The following is an 18936-nucleotide window of genomic DNA, read 5'->3' as shown; positions in this document are numbered from 1 at the left end:
CATTCCTGTTGGGGCCACGCTTCCTGCTAAGGTAAACATCATCATAGAAAGAATCAATTAGGAAGCTCAGAATTTTTTGCATATTGTTTTTCCGATCTTGGAGAAACAGATGTAGTGGGTGCAGGAATTGGGGGCTGAGTGGAAAGAGAGTTTGAAAGGTAAACTTTTTTTTTTTTAAATATACTTTGAGTTCACTGTAGTGCAAGCAGGCCACTTGAGGCACAAACAGCACCAAGCTGACCTGAGAGTATTCCAGAAGTCCTCAGTGGGATTTTTTTTCTATTTCATCTTTAATTACTCACTTGTTATCTTGAAAGTGTTTTTCAGTGACAAAAGATGCATAGGTGCCCTTAATACTGGGTTTCTGTGCATCTGGCAAGGGCCACAATTAAACCACAACAGCTTGCTTTTTTTCACAGTAGCTCACAGCAGACCGTCAGCATCAAATAGTCCTAAAATATTTTCCCATCTATTTTTAGCCAACAGAGGGTACACACAGAAGTGTAATTATAATGGAGTCTTCATTTGCCATTTATAATAGGAAGAGAATTCATGCCACTGGATGATTTTCCTCCAACTCCCTGCCAATACCAATTGCTCCTAACTAGCATATATAGTCAATTATAAGCTTTATTTGGCTAGTGCATACATCTGCAAGCATAGCAAACAAATGACTGCTCCAAATACTGTGCATGCCAATTACTGTGCTTAGAGGGATTTGGACAAAAGAGAGAGATGCGTGAATGCACTGCAGAGCAAGGGTTTTTTTCTGGGGGTTTTTGTTGTGGGGTTTTGGTTTGGTGTTTTTTAACAGTTCTCTTTTATCTGCTGTCTTTGTCTTCTGTTTGTTTTCTTCCCTTCTCACACTACGGTGTGGAATGCTGAATGCTGATGAGAGAAAGCTCTTCGGAATGTCAATCAGTCATTTTTCATTAGCTCATTTAGGAATAGGATGCCCAAATTGGACTCAGTAAGCCAGCTGTAGGCTACCCAATTATCAGTACTGAGCTATCTGGAGCTGTCTTCCTCTATCTGATAACATTTTTCAGTCATGGGGATCTTCACTTGTTGAACATTTTGTTAACCATCAGTAAAAAGTTTTGCTACTACTACGTAATGTATACGATAGCTATAATTACATATCTCTTCACAGAAAGAGAGATAAAAACAAGGTTACTAATGAGTTTATAGTCTGTATAAGAGAAATACAAGACAAAGTGTGACACTTCCATTCTGTAGAAAAGTTTTTAACCCCCCCCCCAAATTAATAAAAAGATTCCAGGATGTGAGTACCACTGCAAGACCACAGGTTAGCAAGGAGTTTAGTAATATAAGGGGATTGTTTCATAGTGGGACAGAGTGACAAAAAAAGATAATAAACATAGAAAGAGAGAACAGACTTCAGAAGCTGCCTGAAATGCTTTTCTGAGTTGTAACTGTAGTTTAATGTGTTCTGCTTTGATCAGAGACCATTCTCACAGAGAAATGAGAGGATCCTTGAAAACAGAAAGTGTACTTCCTGTTCATAACTCATGTGAAATTTAAGTATAACAAATAAAGATGATGCAAAGATAAACATGAAAAGTTGACTGAGTAAAAAGAGCTGCTAGAAATTATGGCCACTGTTAGTGTCTGCTGTCTGATATAGGAAAGATCTATGAGTTATTTGGATTTTTTTTTCCTCTCTGCTCTTGCATCCTGCTGATGAGATGACCTAAAATTGTTTAGCTTATGAGAGCTGACAAGATCAGAGACCATGGTAGTATGGCTGCAGGGTAGTGAATTATTCTTGTTGAATTCACTGAAGTCTTAGGAAGTAAAATAACAGAAATAGGACTGAAACTTAGGCATCTACCCAGACTTTAAAAAAAAAGAAAAATCAACACCTGGAAGGATAAGGTCATCTATGGTCTGTGCACGAATACTTTTTTTGAACATTCATGCAAAATTAGATCTTACTGAGACAATTTGCAAAAATATTTGGAGCAACCGTTCAGCATTCTTTTCTGCCACAGTTATCTGGAGGAATTATTATGGAATTAGTACCAGTTATGCTACTGGCGTCAGTCCAGGAAAAGTACGCCATGAATAAAAGCAAAAAATTGGGCCCTCATAGGTGAAAGCATCTTAAGATTCCAATGTTCCAAAAGCCAGCAAATTTGATCTTGCTTAAACACGGAAAAAAACCTGGATATTCAGAGCCTCAGGCTACAGCACCTATTACTTATCTATTCCACGATGTATCACCCCACTTCTAGTGTATCAGTTGGACAAGTGAAATTATCAATAACTTTAAAGTGTTACAAACTTTCTTGTAGGTGTCAAGCTGAAAAGCTGGAGAAATATTACTATACAGCAAACAAGGCTTTAACAGTGCTCTATTGCTGCAAAAATTGTAAATTATTTAAAAGACAAAACAAAGATGCTGTGTAAAGGTGTGAAAATATAGAAATTTAGAGGGAGAGGACAGCTCTCTGCTTCTCAGTTTCCAGTGAGTCCACAAATTTCAAGGTTAACTGTGTTGCTCTTATTGAAATAGTTTTTCCCATTAGACTTGTAAGCACAAGACTAGCTCGTACGTAGAATATAATGGAACAGAATACTCCGTTGTCTTTGTTCCCATGCTGCCCTATCTACAGGACACAGGAAGGATGTACAGCATCTCGAATCCTCAGGAAGTATCAGGACTGGCAAAGCTGGATTTCCTCTCAGAGCCCTCAGCCAGTGATGGTGCAAAAAAGCACAAAGAAGCTCCACCATTCTCCAAGCTCTGCCTGTACCCAGGAGAGCATCATGCTTCTGTCTCCCTGCACATGCTGACTCTTGTGGAGAGACGGGAAGAAGCAGGTTAGATGGCAGTTAACCTCTGTGTCAAGGCACAGGGAGTTTTTCCCCTGTGCTATCATGAATCCATTTCACAAATACAGAAGAACACTTGGTCAGAATCTGCCTGTGTGATCAAGGAGATATTAGGAATTAGAGTGTAAATGTCTTTTGCTCCCTGTCGTTTCTTGCTGTGATGTGCCTCCAAACAGGTATCCATTTCTTTGCTTATGAGGTACAGAGAACTTTGGTTATAGATCACTGTTTGGAAATTAACCCAGCTTGCAAAAAGGATTTAAAATCAGTACTCCACAGTGTGGCTTTTGACTAAACGATAAACAAATATGGATAGACCAAAATGTAACATTTTGATTCTGAAATTCCATTTATTTGAGTAGAAGTTCTAGTCTATACTGTTATCTGTTCCCTCGTATCCTTTTAGGAAGGTTTTTGAGTACCAGAACACCTTGTTTCCTTTCCTTTTTCCCCTTCAGCACTACTTAAAAGTGTACGCTATCTGTATTCTCAGAAAGTGCAATAAATAAGACAGGAAAAAATTAGTCCACCCTAGGTACCTCTTTGTTTTTAGAGCACTGCAGATTTTTACATACCTAGTCATTCTCTCCATTTTGTCTGGATAGCTCAATCCAGTGGAAACCATAAAGGCACAGCTCTAAGTATGAAAGGTTATGGAGCTTGCCGTGTGGCAGAGTGACATATTTAAAAGAAAGGCTGGCTTTTTATGGAACAGCCATAAGCCCGACACAGCTTCAAAAGAAAGAACTGACAGGGAAGGTAGAAACTAAATTTTCGCTTCTGGATGCTTTGGTAGTTTCAGATAGAAAAAAAACTTATTTAGACAATTAAAGGAATACAGTAATGACAATGATGTGACTCATTTAAAAGTGAGGCTTATTGATATTAGAGTAAAAATTATTCCTCTCCGCTATTGTTCTCTGTAAAAATATATTCTAGCATACACAATTCCAGTGGTCTTTACACATACAACACCTGTCTTTTCCCCTTTAATTTGCAATATTAAATTTTTAACTTCTTCTGTGCTTATCTAAAGATAAAGTACATCCAAGCCTCGTCTGTATGACACATCAAATTAGTCATTATACTTCAGTAGATTTTTACACAGGTGAATTGAAATGCAGAAACATACTGATCAACACAGCAATGTACAGCACAAAACTTGACCAAAAATTTGGGTTGTGGTGTGGGTTAGTTCTGTATTTTAATATGGTGAGTATTCTTTCATCAAAATGGTATGTTAATATATTTTGGAAACACAGAGGGGAAAAAAGTTCTTGAAAACAGGCTGAAGCACACTCCTGTTATGATGAACAAATACAGGAAGGGGTATTTATGAAAAAAAAAAAAAAAAGAAGTTCAAATTAGTATTGAATATGAGCTATTGAGTGTGAACTTCAGGTTAGTTCTTTCAGCCTTTTTCTTTACTTGTACACATGCTGAATGTGTACCCTTCTGCCAGCTGGAATCTCGCTGAATAACAGGTATCTTCTCTGTTGACCTGGGTCATGAAAACCACTAACAGTTATCAGGGCTGTATCAGAATTCTCTTATAATTTTTTATTTCTTTCCAGGGTTCACCAGGGGAGCGTGGAGCAGCAGGCACTGCTGGCCCAATTGGTCTACCAGGTCGTCCTGGACCTCAGGGTCCTCCAGGCCCCGCAGGGGAGAAGGGTGCTCCCGTAAGTAATCACAGAGTCACATAAAATTATCACAGCACAGACTTTTCATTCCAGAATGTTACTGTTTCCCATGTTAGTATTTGCCTGTTAAACATATCCTCAGAATACCTGACCTACTCCTTTTAGATTTACAATTAAGTAAATAGTAAAACATTTCTTGTCATATCGTCTAACACCCAAGAAGGGTTAAACCCGTTACTATCACAGCAGGGAGTGAATATAATAAAAAAGTTTGTCAAATCAGTCTTTCATTAAAACTTTGTACCCAGCCACGGTGCATTAGAGTACAAGTGTATTTATCATCGGCTTCCATTATTATTTAGCATAATTTTCTGATACATTCTCTTCCCTTTATAGTTTCTCTCCTGCTGTTTTTTTTTTTAATTTTGTATTGGCAATGTGACTCCCTGTACTGAAATCTTCATTAGTCTCCTGTGATGATGTGGATCACTTCCTTTTCTTCAAAACCAGGGTGAAAAAGGTCCTCAAGGTCCAGCTGGACGTGATGGAGTACAGGGTCCTGTAGGACTTCCAGGTCCTGCTGGTCCTAGTGGTTCTCCCGGAGAAGATGGTGACAAGGTGAATCATTATAATTGGTATTGGTGCATCTGTGAGAAGGTCTGTCGGTAGAGTTCTCTGGTTGTAGCTTTTCTCACAATAAATATGGCGACGAAGCAACTCTTAGCCCTGCCTGCCCCAAACTCCCTCCACCCACTGCAAAAAACCTAAACAACCCTTCTATAATCAGATGTCTGAGGGACAGACGCCATGGGACACTGGGACTTGTGTTCAAGAACTAGTAGACTAGCATTTATCCTGGCAAAGAAACAAGGATGAAAGTGTGGCAAAATAAATCAAGGCAGATGATGTCAAAATTGATTTTTGCCTATTTTAGAAACTTGGTTTGCTGAATGAGTAAGATAAAATGTTCTGGGTAATGTATAGTGATTTGGAACCAGTGTTGATAGGTTGAGCGTGTCGAAATAATATGTTCGCAGCAGAGATGTTCTGTTGACTTCTGGCAAAATTTAAGACACGGCACCTTTCAGGATCATCTTGCATGTTTGCTTGATCCAGCATTGTTCTGTTAGTTAGCATAGGGTAAAGGTAAAGACTTGGAGGTTCATTTTTATGATGCATGAGTGTTATTTATCCCACAGAGAGTCTTTTCTGTGATTTAATTTAATTGTCTTTTATTATTGTATAAAGAAAACATTTTTTTTCTGACATGGTTTCCTGGTCATTTGAATAATTTTGAAGTTTTGAAATATTGTACACTACAGTGAGAAGCAGTTGTTCAGTCACATACAGTTAGATGAGTCTGTAAATCAGGGTGCTTTCATTATAAGTTCATATTGAAGGTGACATGAGGAACACAATTTCCTTTATTTAGAGCTCAGTTGCACTATACTTCAAAGCCAGGTCTTGCAGTATAGCAATCAATATCTGGATTAATATGACATACTATTGATCGATGCAGAATTGCCCCCTTTAGGCCTTCACACTTGAAGCAGCAGCATAAAAAGAATAGTCATATCAAAAGGAACGTTTAAAGATACTGTGATACTGACATCAGCTAAGTGAAGGAGACCATTTTAAACAAGAAGTTTAACTTTTAACTTTCAATTACAGGGTGAAATTGGTGAACCGGGTCAGAAAGGTAGTAAAGGTGACAAGGGAGAAAACGTGAGTAGCAAAATCCTTTGTCCATTACATTCTTCATAAATAAAAAGTATTCATGTATGAAGTCTGCAGGTAGCCTTGCTACCTCAATGAACAGCAACAAAGACGCACTTCAAAAATGTTTCTTAAAAATAATGTCGAGTTTTAACGCAACACTAGAGGTTTGTACTTACAGAGCCATGCATATATTTAGTATTTCTCATAGTTCTTGAGCTTACAGAATCATTAAAAAATAGATAGGTAAACTACATTCCTAAGCAGCCTTCCTATATCATTTTAATTCATCCATTCTACATTTGAACTGGGAGAGACCAAGACTATGCATACATTCTCTTACTGTGTTTAAGTTAACTTCACTGACTGGGTTGTGTGAACATGCCCAGCTTTAGCTTCTTAGCCATAATGATGAAGAATATGAAGACTCAGTAGAGAAATCTACTAATATAGTTTTAAAATTTTTAAAGAATATCTAATTCTTGGAGAGAACACTTAACTGATTGCAACATTTCAGAACAGCGAAGACCTCAGATGAAATGGCTTATATGAGTTTTCAAATATTATCACTAGGCCTATTAGTGAGCTTAGGGCTAATCGGGCTTCTACTGATTTAATTTGAAATATTTCTGTCTTCAGAATTATTTCTAAAGTTCAAGCACTTCCTCTTTTGATTGAGGCCAGAAATATAAAAATAAGCTTTTTCCGCTTTAAAATTTGAAGCTAGAAAGAAAAAACTAGCACTTTTTTTTCTGTTTGATTTTGGTTTCTTTCCCCAAAAGTCAGAAAAGGTTTGTTTCACTTCTGTTCAATTTCAAGATAAACTGGCATTTTATTTGAATAATTTTCCTTACGAAAGATGGGGAAGTAATTGCAGAAAGATTTTTTTTTTTGTTATTACTATATTTCATCAATATTCACAGTTAGCGAAGTTCAGAACTCAACGTAGGGGTATTCATAACTAAGCATATTTACTACCTTGATAACACTGTGTGCTTATTATGATTAACAACTTACAGAGCATCATAAAAGTAGATTGCTTCTAAAAATTGCACCAAATTTATGGCTTACACATAATCAGATGAAGTTTTATAGGAGGATACATGCAAATTCAAGCAAATCACAGGTTTATGATAATTTCATAGAAAAAATGTGGAGACAGAAAGTGCAAAAAAAAGGACGAGGTTTTTTTTTGGTTTTAAGGATAAGCTTGTCCTTTTCAATTATTTTGTGAGAAAGATTTCTGCAGTTTCCAGTGCAGAAACATATTTTTCACAATCCTATTTTAATAGATCAAATCACAAGTGCTATAATAAACTATTTGTAATGCCCTGTTTACACAAGGAATGTCATATTATACATATGGATGAGAGAGCACTTCTATTATAAACCCCAGTTTTCCAAGAAACATACCTGCAACCAAGTTGTAAACAAATTCTGCTTCAGACTAAAATTACTCTTGCATAATCTGAGCCGAATGCTTTGGTTAACTTGGTAAAATTAATTTATCAAATTAAAACATTTTTAAAAGTCAGTTTTAAAACTATGGACTTGTTCCCTGTTAACTGAAAATCAATCTTGATCTATTTGCTGTTGTAGCTGTGAACCAGCTATGGGATGCAGAGAGATATACGCAGCTCCTCTTTGTCCACCTAAAGAGGTTCATTACAGTACAGGCCCTGTGTACACAGAAAAACCTGGCGTTTAAAGGAAAGGGCAGAGGAAGCATACGAAGCGGGTCATGGTCCAGTTCTGCTTTGGGCTTTGCATGGGCTATCCTTCTGTTTTCCCCTTTGAGACCCCTCTTCACTAGAGATGCTTCTGCGTCAGAGAAATTCAGAAAAAACACATGCTGCACTTTTCTATTTCGGACCATTTTAGCATAGCTAGTTATGCTGAGCATTAGACTGTGACCGCAGTTCCCATAGTGAGTACTAATGTATTTGGGCATGTTCCAGCAGACCTGCTTTACAAATAAAGCGTCTGCAGCACAATCATTTGAGAATGTATCCCATACTCTCAGTCTCAAGGTCTAAGGCATTTGGGAAGGTAACATGTTTTCCTTGAAGTACAGGATTCGGTGTTCAGGCCTGCTTAGCTGAAGTGAATGTTACCCCGTTTGAAGTCATGTGTATTGAATCCTGTTTGCGCTCAGTTGCAGTCATTCAACTCATTCAACCCTGACAATTTCAGAATGTGTTTATTTCAAATCTGCTTTCCTTTCAACATGCTGACAGATGTATATTGGGGCAGGGAGGAAAGGCCTTGTTGGTCACCTCTGAAAGACTCTGAAGAGGAAGTAAGTACCTAGTTCTGAAATCACAGGACATAAAGAACAGGTATTGACAATACCTAGACACCCACAAAAGCCTTGGTGGGCATTCAGAGCCTAATCACAGCGAGGACCCTGAGCGAAGAAGAACTGATCCCTCTGTCCTGTTTAAGAAGAGCTGGAAACATCTTTCAATTCCCGGTTGAAACTAACAAGGATTGATGTTTGGGGGTTTAACCATACTGCGCCTAACAAAAAATACTATGTTGCCGTATCCTAGCTAGGGACAGCACAATTTTATTGCTGAAGTACATCCTCTCTTGAGCTTCAAAACCTCCACTGCTACCACAGGTGCCTTTATTAACTGAAGATTCTCTCCTGATGATTCTGATCAGTCTCTCTCCATTTGCCCTCCAGAGCAACGGGAAAAAGAGTCTGGCCATGTGTCCAAATAACTTCTCATTAATCAATTGCAAAGTACCTTCCAACAATACTTTATATCAAAATGAGTATTTAAATGAGACTAAAACCATGTAGATCTTGTTCTGGGCCCTATAAAATGAAGGAGCAGGTAGAAGCATCCTGCAGAGTGCAGAAGCAAGCCATTCCAATATGATTTTTTTTTTAAATTCATGCATACTAATTCCCTTTCTCATGGTAACCCTCCCAGTCAACAGGAGCATTCCTAGGAGTCCTTTGATTTAGATATGTCACCATAGAGGCTAAAAAGCTTTGCTTTACCTATTGCCATCAGGTATGTGACGAAAAGAAAATTAGAGAAGAAATACATAGCTTGACACTTCAAACTCCCTAGAAAATAAGATACTCTAAAATATATACAGAACCCAAAGAAAGAAATAGACTACAAGACTTAAGTAGTCCCTTTTCCTAATCTCCCTATAAAGGGCAGAATAATCTAATTTTAGCCCTAGCAAGGTCTTTAAATCCAAGCATTATTCTGCACTAAATTAGAATTCCCAGCCTAGAAACTGCAGACAACTTCTTTGTCATCTGAAATAGCAGACTAGAATTGATGCCCCATCCCTGGAAACATTCCAGGTCAGGTTGGACGGGGCTCTGAGCAACCTGATCCAGTTGAAGATGTCCCTGCCCACGGCAGGGGGGTTGGACTAGATGACCTTGAGAGGTCCCTTCCAACCCAAACTCTTCTATGATTCTATGAATTCAGCCGTTGCCAGATGTAAGGTTTTATGCTTTCTTAGCTTCACTCTTTATCAGTCTAAATTCTCTAGCTGGTGCAAAAACCAGATTCAACCTAGCACGTAATTTTAACCCCATCATAAACTAGTATCTTTCATTCCCATACTCTCAGGGTTAGATATCTTCATTACATCACATCTGCATAACTGACTTCTAAATTATGCACAATATAACTTAGAAAGTTATTATTCTGTAAGGAGACTGAAAAAATTAAGAAGTTCCTCTCAGAGACATATTTTTTGCCATTCTGTTGAAAAGAAACTTAATATCAAAGAGGATGTGACTCCCCAGTGCTCAGCAAGAACTTGGACTTTTTCATGTCTCCTGGAGGTCAAAATAAGCTTTGCGCTGTTGCAAAACCCATTTGCAATTTCATAAAAACTAATCCAAATAATAAGCATTCCATTTAAAGATAGGTTGTTAGGTGATGCTTTAAAGGTTGGCTTTTTCTGCACAAATCTCATTGGAAGGTCTGATATTTTTAATTGTGAAAAAAATATTTTTCATTTTGATTCATGTTTGCATGGGAATCTATTCTAAATAATCTGAAACATTACAAATGTGCTTTCAATAAAGGCCAGTATTAAGTCTATTATAGATGTGCAAATCTGAGTCTTTGAGAGATAAACAAACAATGATTGTTTGTACTGAATGGAAAAGACTTGTGAATAATGCTGCATTCTCTATGGAGAAATGTAGAAAAGCTTAATAGACCTTGGTCGTGCAAATAGGGTTGTGTCTATATTTGCTTTTAATCTCATTCCAGACGCCATAATCACTAACTTTTCCTTTTGGATGTTTGTTTGTTGCAGGGTCCTCCGGGTCCACCAGGTCTCCAGGGTCCTGTTGGTGCCCCTGGTATAGCTGTAAGTAGCTTATTCAGAGCAAACCTCAATCTTGCCATAACTCATCTGATACTTAGAAGTTCTTTGAACTGCATGCTCCTTACTCAGGAATGTATTTCAAATCACTACTAACAGTTCTATCATTGTCCTCTTATATGGAGTTGTTTATTGTAAACCAGCCTGCATAGGTGTTATTTTATTTCAGATTTACAGCAGCTCAATAATTTGGAAGGAATTATTAAAAATGAAATAGTGTAAATAGCGAATGGGGCCCATCCTTTCAGTGAACTTGTTTGATGGTTTGTATGACAGTCAGTGGTAAAATCAGCTCGGTACCAGATACATTTAGAAGAGAGTATCTCTCTTTAAAATCCAGCTGATACCAGGTGGATTGATTTTTATTTTTATTTAGAAGGCTTTGAATCTTCTACCATGAAGGTTGGTAGGACTATATGCTACTCATACTTACTAATGAATGTAGGTATTCAACAGCTAGAATGTCTATGCAGATGTGAAAGAGAAGAGGTATTCAGTGAAAATTTTTGTGAGATATGCAGTATTATTTGACCTACGTTAAATTAGGGCATATGCTGGTATTCTGTTTGTATAACAGATTTCGTTCAATCAAGGTGGCGTACATGCATTTGCAAAGACATTAGGAGTGATTCTGAGCCCTCTTGTAGTTGTTTTCCAGTGATTTCAGTGGAGCTTTTTCTGTTACTATCAGACCTGTGATATTTTTGCTTTTTGCTGTTTCCAAATAGGGAGGTGATGGGGAGCCAGGCCCAAGAGGTCAGCAAGGGATGTTTGGGCAAAAAGGTGATGAAGGTCCTCGAGGCTTCCCTGGCCCTCCAGGCCCTATTGGCTTACAGGTAAATTCCTTTATTATTTTTCTCTCCACTTACAAGAACCCTGATTTCTGTGTCAGAAACTGAATGAGTATTGTCTTCTAGTAAATAAATGATAGCATCAGTTAATAAGAACTGAAAGATCCATATTCATAGAGCTCATGCATAAATAGCAGATTTAATGCTGAAGGAGATGGGTAAGATGCTCTGGAACTGAACTCCTGGCTACCATAGGCTTTAGAATTTAATTCAGTAACTCATTCATTTATAGAGTCCAACAATTTCTGTTTTAACAAGAGCACTTCTTTTTACTGGAGATACACATTTTAAATAAAATATTCAACCTGGAGGAGTATTTAATGTGTCCTACTCATTTACTGTATTTTCACAATAGGTTTTGGCAACATAGTGTGTTTCTCAGTGATACCATCACAGACACTACTTGTGTTCTGAAAGACTAGCAGAACTCCGTGATGCTTATACACTGCTGCCATCGTTGGCAGGTTCCTATAGTTTCATGTTTCTTCCTCTTAAAAATGTTATTTTATGAGTCAAAAAACACAAAGCAAGCGTACAGTAAAATGTAGGCTTCTCACTGCTGCATCCAGAGAATTACAGTTGAAAAATCCCGCTTTTTCAAAAATTTAATTTGCTTAAATATAACAAAACAAAGAACAAGACGTTTAGGACCTTTGATTCATTACATTGTAATTAACATTAGAGGACAGAACACTTTGAAACTATTTCTAATCCATGCATTAAGCTGTAATATGAATCATATTACTCTCTTTTAAAAAACGGAAAATTATAGCAATACTGTTTGAATATATTAAACAGTATGTCTCCTTTCATCCACCGTGCGTGAAGTGACTCATCTCTTTCACTAAGCCAAACCTTAACCTGTACCTATCATTTTTTGCAGTCTATTACATAATGCAGTTCACAAACCTTACAATGAAGTTTATAAAATATTGCAGACCTCCATGGAAGATACACAGTTCATTACTGCACCGACACATATGTCTTGTGTAGATTCATATCACCTTTGAAATTGAAAACATCTCTATTTTCAGAAATAATAACTCAGAAAAAAACGATTCCTAAATTTTATTATGAATTGTTAAGTTTTTTATTATTTTAAAGAGAGTGAAATAAAATTATCCTTGTTATTTTTCTCAGATCTAGGATACTCTTTCAATTGATGTTTTTCAATAAAGTCCACCTTCACATTTTAAATTTAATGAGCACTAAGCTACCTAAATATAAAAACCAGTTAGCTTGAGACTTAGGCAAATGAAATATTTCAAATGAGGACTTTTATTTCTCTGATTAAGATTTTAATTTGAATATGTTGGTCCATGGACTGAGATCCCATATATGCTGTACCATTGAGAAATCAGGAGTGTCTTTTATTCAGTAATGCAGTTCTCATGGTGATTATGAACTGTTGGGGAGTAACAACTTTCTCTGTCTTATATATAATATTCTGTGGTAGCTATATCACACTTATTCCAGTTAAATTCTACTGATATTTCTTACATTGGACATTAAGGAAAAAGAGTTTTTGTTCCTAAAAGTGAACATTGGTAATTTTGAATATTCATTACCTTAATTGTGAATTTCCTTGCTATTTAATTTTGATACTATTTTTAAAAATAAGGAAGTTTCTAACAAAAGGAGGTGAAAGTAAAGAAAATCTGAAAAACTCTGTGGGCCTATCTAGGTTATCTTATATCAATTTATGGCAATTTTACTCAATTACTTCTTGCCAAAAGGAACTGAAAGGACTCCCGAAATAACATGTCCAATAATGCATGAAATACTGATTCAGTGAAATCAGCTGGAGTTTTTCAATGTTGAAATACGAGTTCACTGAATGGCTTTGGAAAGTCTTTTCAAAGACGGCAATATTAAGTCAATGTTTAATTGCCTTTGAAGTTTCATAAATACCTCCTCTGCAAGCAGTTGAATGAGCTGTTTAGGTTTATCATGACCATGAATCATAATGGATAAGGCATTCAGCTTTTTAAGCTAAATGTCTTTTTATGTTCACGGGGTAGAACTTAGTGGCCTGTTGGCAAGTGGAAGATCTAGTTTATTTGAGGTGGGATTCATCTCTCTAAAGACTAGTCATCTAGTCCGAGTCTAGGCTTCCGCTCTAATCATGGTTTAGAACAATTAGCTACAAAATTGTTATTTAAAAATCCTCACAGTGAAGGAAAAAGTTAAAGTCAATTCAAATTCCATTTGTTGAACTATTACAAGGTTACAAAAAGTAAACATGAAGAAAGTTAGAAAGTAAGAAAACTACCTGTTAGCATAACCCCGGCATTACTACTCAGCATGTAGTGTAATCAATACGTGTTACTGGAGATAGTATTGTCAGCTATGGGCTTCCATTCTAATAGAATACAGTCTAGTATTTTTTAAAATAAGCAAGGATTATATAGAAAAACCGCTGTGCCACCACACGAACTAAAGCTGGCTTTTTTCACGCTGGTTATCTAATAGTAAACAGGCTTTCACAACAACCGCAATGCACTGACGGGTCAGCCAAGTTTTCCCAGTAGTAGACAACAGAGGCATACATCATTTTTAGCAAAGGTATATCTCTGAATTTTGGCAGGTCTTTCTACGGTTCAGATTGTGTCCAAGTAGGAGGGCAGCTGAGGAATGGATATAGTGTTGGCTAAGTTTATACTTCGTACTTTTTTTATGCAGCTTTGTAGCAAAGACGGCAAATTGTGCTTTCCAATCTGGTTAGCTATAGTTTGATACATACTTTGAAAGTAGCAGGTCCCAGGAGGTGAAACAGAACCAGATCTTAATGTAATGTAAATCAATATAATGCTATTGACTCCAGATGCAGGGGATCTGCTTTTTAGAGAAGCCAAGCTTTGATCCTACATTTAGGAATGCCCAGCTTAGTGGTGATAGTGCTGCTAGCCAGGGTAACATTATATTAGATATCAGTATTAGCATCAGCTACAGTTTCCTTCTCTTCGTGTTTGTTACTAAGTCAAACTTGGACACTTTGCTTCTGAGGATATGTTTGCATAACCCAATGCAATGCCTCTCAGCAGGATTTATTACCTCCACTAGACACCTTATTAAAGCAGTTACACAGCTTCCAGTACTCGGGTAGCTTAGACATCTTTGCGTACCGCTTCATCGTGCTGCACCGATCATGTTTTCTTCACATACATATGGATCATAGCATAAATCAAATTTTCCAAATGCCCACCTGGGCCCTGGATAATGATGGCTGTGTTTTTAAAGTCAGCCACCCCTCGCATTTCTGTGTCTGGTTTTTTTCAGAAATTTTCTAATTTCTAATCCTAGGATTACCTGTACATTTCCTGTAATATAAAGAACTCCTTTTTTTGTTGTTGTTTTAATGCAAATAGGTTTTGTTTTCTTGTTCCCCCCTCCAAGTTTCCAAGTTTCACATGTAGATCTGATTTATATTGTTTCATATTGATTTATAACTCAGCATTCCAAGTACCCTACTAATAGTTTTCTTTACTCTTCCATGTGTTTTAGGGTTTGCCTGGCCCACCAGGTGAAAAGGGTGAAAATGGTGATGTGGGTCCAATGGTAAGACTTCTTCCCCATTGGTCACTCTGGGGACATAAATATCATCCGTGTATTATTGTCCTTTCTCTGTAGCTCACAATTTGATAAGCTACTCCTTAATTTGGTGCCTGAGTATGAAACATTTTGTGTAACATAAACTCTCTCTGGGCTTTACTTTGCTTGCCCACATCTATCTCCTCATCTTTAATATCAAGATTTATGTAACTTAAGAAAATACTCTGAAGAGTAGGTAGCAAAGCAGAGCAAAGCAGATGCTATGTGTGTCTGAGACAGGACAGTGGCAAGCAAGTTCAGGAAAGAAGGAGAAAAAGGAGAGACCACTGCACCAGAGAGTTCGGAACTGCTTTTCTGAAACTCAGGGCATGGTACCTTAGCTTCAGGGAATTGCAGGCCAGAAGATGGTAAACACTACCTGGCTATGTTTACTCTGTTTCTCTGGGTAATCTTGAGACTACATTTTCCAACTGGTTATACTGTTGACAGAATGCCTTCTGGGCTGGTCCTGACTGAAATGCAAGCTATCGTCTACAGTGTGCATTTGCCTCCAACACCCTGTGCCAAGCCTGGATGCTTTATTATTGCCCATCTGTGGGCACCATGGTGCAGTACTGTCACATGGCTGTTGCCAGACAGATAAGCTACTCCAGGGTCTTTGCACAGTGGAAGGGGTATGCAGGTAACCTGCAGGGAAAATACAATGCAGGAAACCAATCCTCAGGAGTCCTAAGCATCAGATCGTTTCCAGCTCAGGTACTGTATAACATAGCCTGGATCCCCTGCCACCTTGTGAACTCATGCAATGGGCAGCAATCTGGCCCTGCTGTTTCTGTAGCACTGCGAAGATTAAAAGTCCTCTACAGATTGAGTATATTATTTTTCATTGGCCAAAAAAGCCCCACTGAACTTACTCTTTATGATTGTAACTATATCAAATTGTCTCTTTGATACAGGGTCCACCTGGCCCTCCAGGTCCAAGAGGTCCCCAGGGTCCTAATGGAGCTGATGTAAGAATTAACCTATTGTTTTTCTCTCAGTAATTCAGTAATAAGCACTATATTTGGGATAACTATATTTGGGATAACCAACATCTTTTATCATTGTAGGGTCCTCAAGGCCCCCCAGGCTCCATCGGCTCTGTTGGAGGTGTTGGTGAGAAGGTGAGTGTTGATAATATCCCCCTAGAAAGAGAAAACATTGGAATAGGAATATGAATATACGTTTTGATTCTTCTTCAGAGCTATATAGATATATTACAGTTCCCAAATATCTTTCATTGACCCAGTAATTGTTAACAGTGATCTAGCTATACTCCTAATGGCTGACTTACCATGGTTGGTCTTTTTATTTCACGTTTTACATCACAAAAATATTTAACAATCAGAGGAAAGAGCTTTGGAGCAGAAGAGGTAGTTTTCAGGCGAAGGATTAAAGTAAGGTTACGGTGATTTCCTTAACTACATAGTTTGATCCCTACAGTAACACTACTGGCTTCAAGTGTTTTTCATTTTACATTGGTGTGGCTTAGAATATCACATAGCCCTCTATCTGGAACGTTAAGAATATAAGCTATTATCTAATGTATCAGTGCTAAACATATCTGTGAGGTGAAGCAGACCTGAAGCATCCATATGTATCTGTTCCTCATACAGATAGATACAGTTCCAGTAAAGTCAAAGGTCTGAGGATGATTTACGCTGGTTGAAAACCTGACTTAAGGCTGATGCTATATAACATTCATTCATCAAAATGATTTTCATTGCTATTTTCAGTTCTCTATTCAGAAAATTTCCTACCAGTATATGGGGTGGGGTTTTTTTACATTTCCTATCTTACCCAAAGAACATGTCAGGTAATATCTTCCTTTTTCTTAAAGGAAAAATATTGTATGCAATAGACGTAATGGCTTTTTTTTAATTTATTTGAATCACCAGTGTAAACTATCATAAAATGCTGAGCGAACACAAAATTCAAGAGAGAGTCTCTTGAAATTCCTATTTATTTTTATTTTAACAAGTTAGATGACCTCAGCCATATTATGCGTGTAAGCCTAAAAGCATTTTGGTGTAATGTTACAGATTTAATATGAATTTTTTCTTTAACTTTGGATTTGGAAAGTTCAAAAATCTTTTGAAAGGAGCATAAGGTGAAGGAAGCAGAATAGAAATGTATTCCAGGCCACTGTATAAATAACTTACTGAGAAACTAAGTAGATTGCTCTTGAGTATTTAAATAATTTGCCACAGAATATCATATGTATTCAGTGAAATGCTGATGTCAATGAATCCTAGAAAAGACATCTCTAGGAATGGCAGTATTGGTAGTTTTTCAGAAAGCTCACAGTATTGATAACTTTTCAGAACGTGAAGCAAGTTTTCCCTTTTTCTTCCTGTCCCATCAGAAAATTAAATGCAGAGGTACCTTTTCCCTCATCTTCCTCATACACCATTACTGACCTTCAGCTCTTCAGAAGTCTTAACTTCTGCTCCCTTTCATTTATCCACATATTCTCTTTGACGCAGTGTACCAGTATTGTACCTTCAGGTACAAATCCATCAGATCTATGAATTTACAAATAACGACTCAAGTACCAGGTCAATCAAAATCACTTATATTTGTCATGATCCTCTTCTTGATCACTGTCCAAAAGCATGTCACTCTGCTTCGCAGAGCTTCTAGGTATTCTTTCTTTTCACAAGATAAGGAAGTTGCCATTGTTTTCCCAGGATCATTTGTAGGACTAATAATAAAAAAAATGAAAATCTGCAGTTCATGCTACAGTATCTCACGAGCTTCTTGTTCCTCTGTGATAACAGATCTTTCTTATGATGCTCTTCAACATTGTTGAAATCTACCATAAAATTTCAGTTATGTGTCTGGTCTTTTCACTAAAATGTCTTTTCATTAAGTAACCCTTCAATTATATTAGGGCCATGTCAAAAGGAATCACCAACTTCTTATTAGTATGACCAAACTATTATTTTAATAGAATCTTCAGATGTTTCATGATTTTTTCTACATGCCCATCAAATAAATCACTTACCAGTGCTCTGGGATGTGGTGAAGAGAGTACGAGAATAATGTAATGCAATAGATGGCTTGATGGAAAAATATCCTACTTTGTCTCCCTTCTTTGTCTTTTGAGATCAAAGGGTACTGAGCCCAAGCAGATGAAAATATTAACTTTATACTGTAGGTTTTTCATGGTAGCACTGTCATGCCTCTAGCTGACTGCTGCATTGCATTCCCTGTTTCTTAGGATGTGGCTCTGAGCATCAACACACCTCTTGGTAGCAGTGGCATTCTTGTGTCTTCAATCTTTTTTCCCCATAATTGCATAAGACATACAAAACATGATGCCCTCCTGCTTGACTGCATTATTAACAAGGATATTCCCTCTAGTCTCCCAATTTTGTGACGCTGGTCCTCCAGCCTATCTTAAAAGAGAGCTCGGCCTCATGAAGAGCTGCAGGATTTGTTTCTTCTCTCTGGGAAGAGGACCAAAAACGTGTCTGAATGTGAGAGTTGATAGACATGGCAAAAAACGTTATTGGAAAAAGAGAGTCTGTATGTCAGCGGAATACAGAAAAAAATGGGCCTGTGGGAAGAAAAACTCTTCCTGTGACCACTAGGGTACTGAGAAAAATGTTTATTATGAGAACACTACATCCAGGGTAGCACCCATTATATTCACTGCTTTTAAAAAAAAAACCACCTTGTATAATATTGTGGCCCACTGAAGTCAATAGGAATTTTGCCACTGGTTTCAATCACCTCTTCAATTTTTACTGTTTGATGATCAAATTATATCCCAGTCATTTTGTAAAAACATTGACTTATATTGAAGTCCTTACTCCTTTGTTTCTCCCTGTGACTCTTCTGTGTGATTTAGAATCCCTATTTGTGATAATCAGCCCACCAAATTTAATTCAAGAACA

General features: G+C 37.4%; 1 protein-coding gene across 3 annotated transcripts in view; it reads left to right on the top strand.

The window, feature by feature from the left end:
• COL11A1 (collagen type XI alpha 1 chain) overlaps positions 1 to 18936 on the top strand; it is a 166757-nt gene that overhangs the window by 114659 nt on the left and 33162 nt on the right. For all 3 annotated transcript variants that reach the window (XM_076337918.1, XM_076337919.1, XM_076337917.1), the window contains 8 exons: positions 4434 to 4541; positions 5013 to 5120; positions 6174 to 6227; positions 10524 to 10577; positions 11321 to 11428; positions 14948 to 15001; positions 15952 to 16005; positions 16105 to 16158. In XM_076337918.1, the coding sequence (XP_076194033.1) occupies positions 4434 to 4541; positions 5013 to 5120; positions 6174 to 6227; positions 10524 to 10577; positions 11321 to 11428; positions 14948 to 15001; positions 15952 to 16005; positions 16105 to 16158 (594 nt within the window). The remainder of the gene's footprint in view (positions 1 to 4433; positions 4542 to 5012; positions 5121 to 6173; positions 6228 to 10523; positions 10578 to 11320; positions 11429 to 14947; positions 15002 to 15951; positions 16006 to 16104; positions 16159 to 18936) is intronic.

Source organism: Aptenodytes patagonicus, chromosome 5, assembly GCF_965638725.1.
Source record: "Aptenodytes patagonicus chromosome 5, bAptPat1.pri.cur, whole genome shotgun sequence".
Lineage (NCBI taxonomy): Eukaryota > Metazoa > Chordata > Aves > Sphenisciformes > Spheniscidae > Aptenodytes > Aptenodytes patagonicus.
The sequence above is the reverse complement of the archived record's forward strand: the minus strand, read 5'-3'. Positions and strand labels throughout refer to the sequence as shown.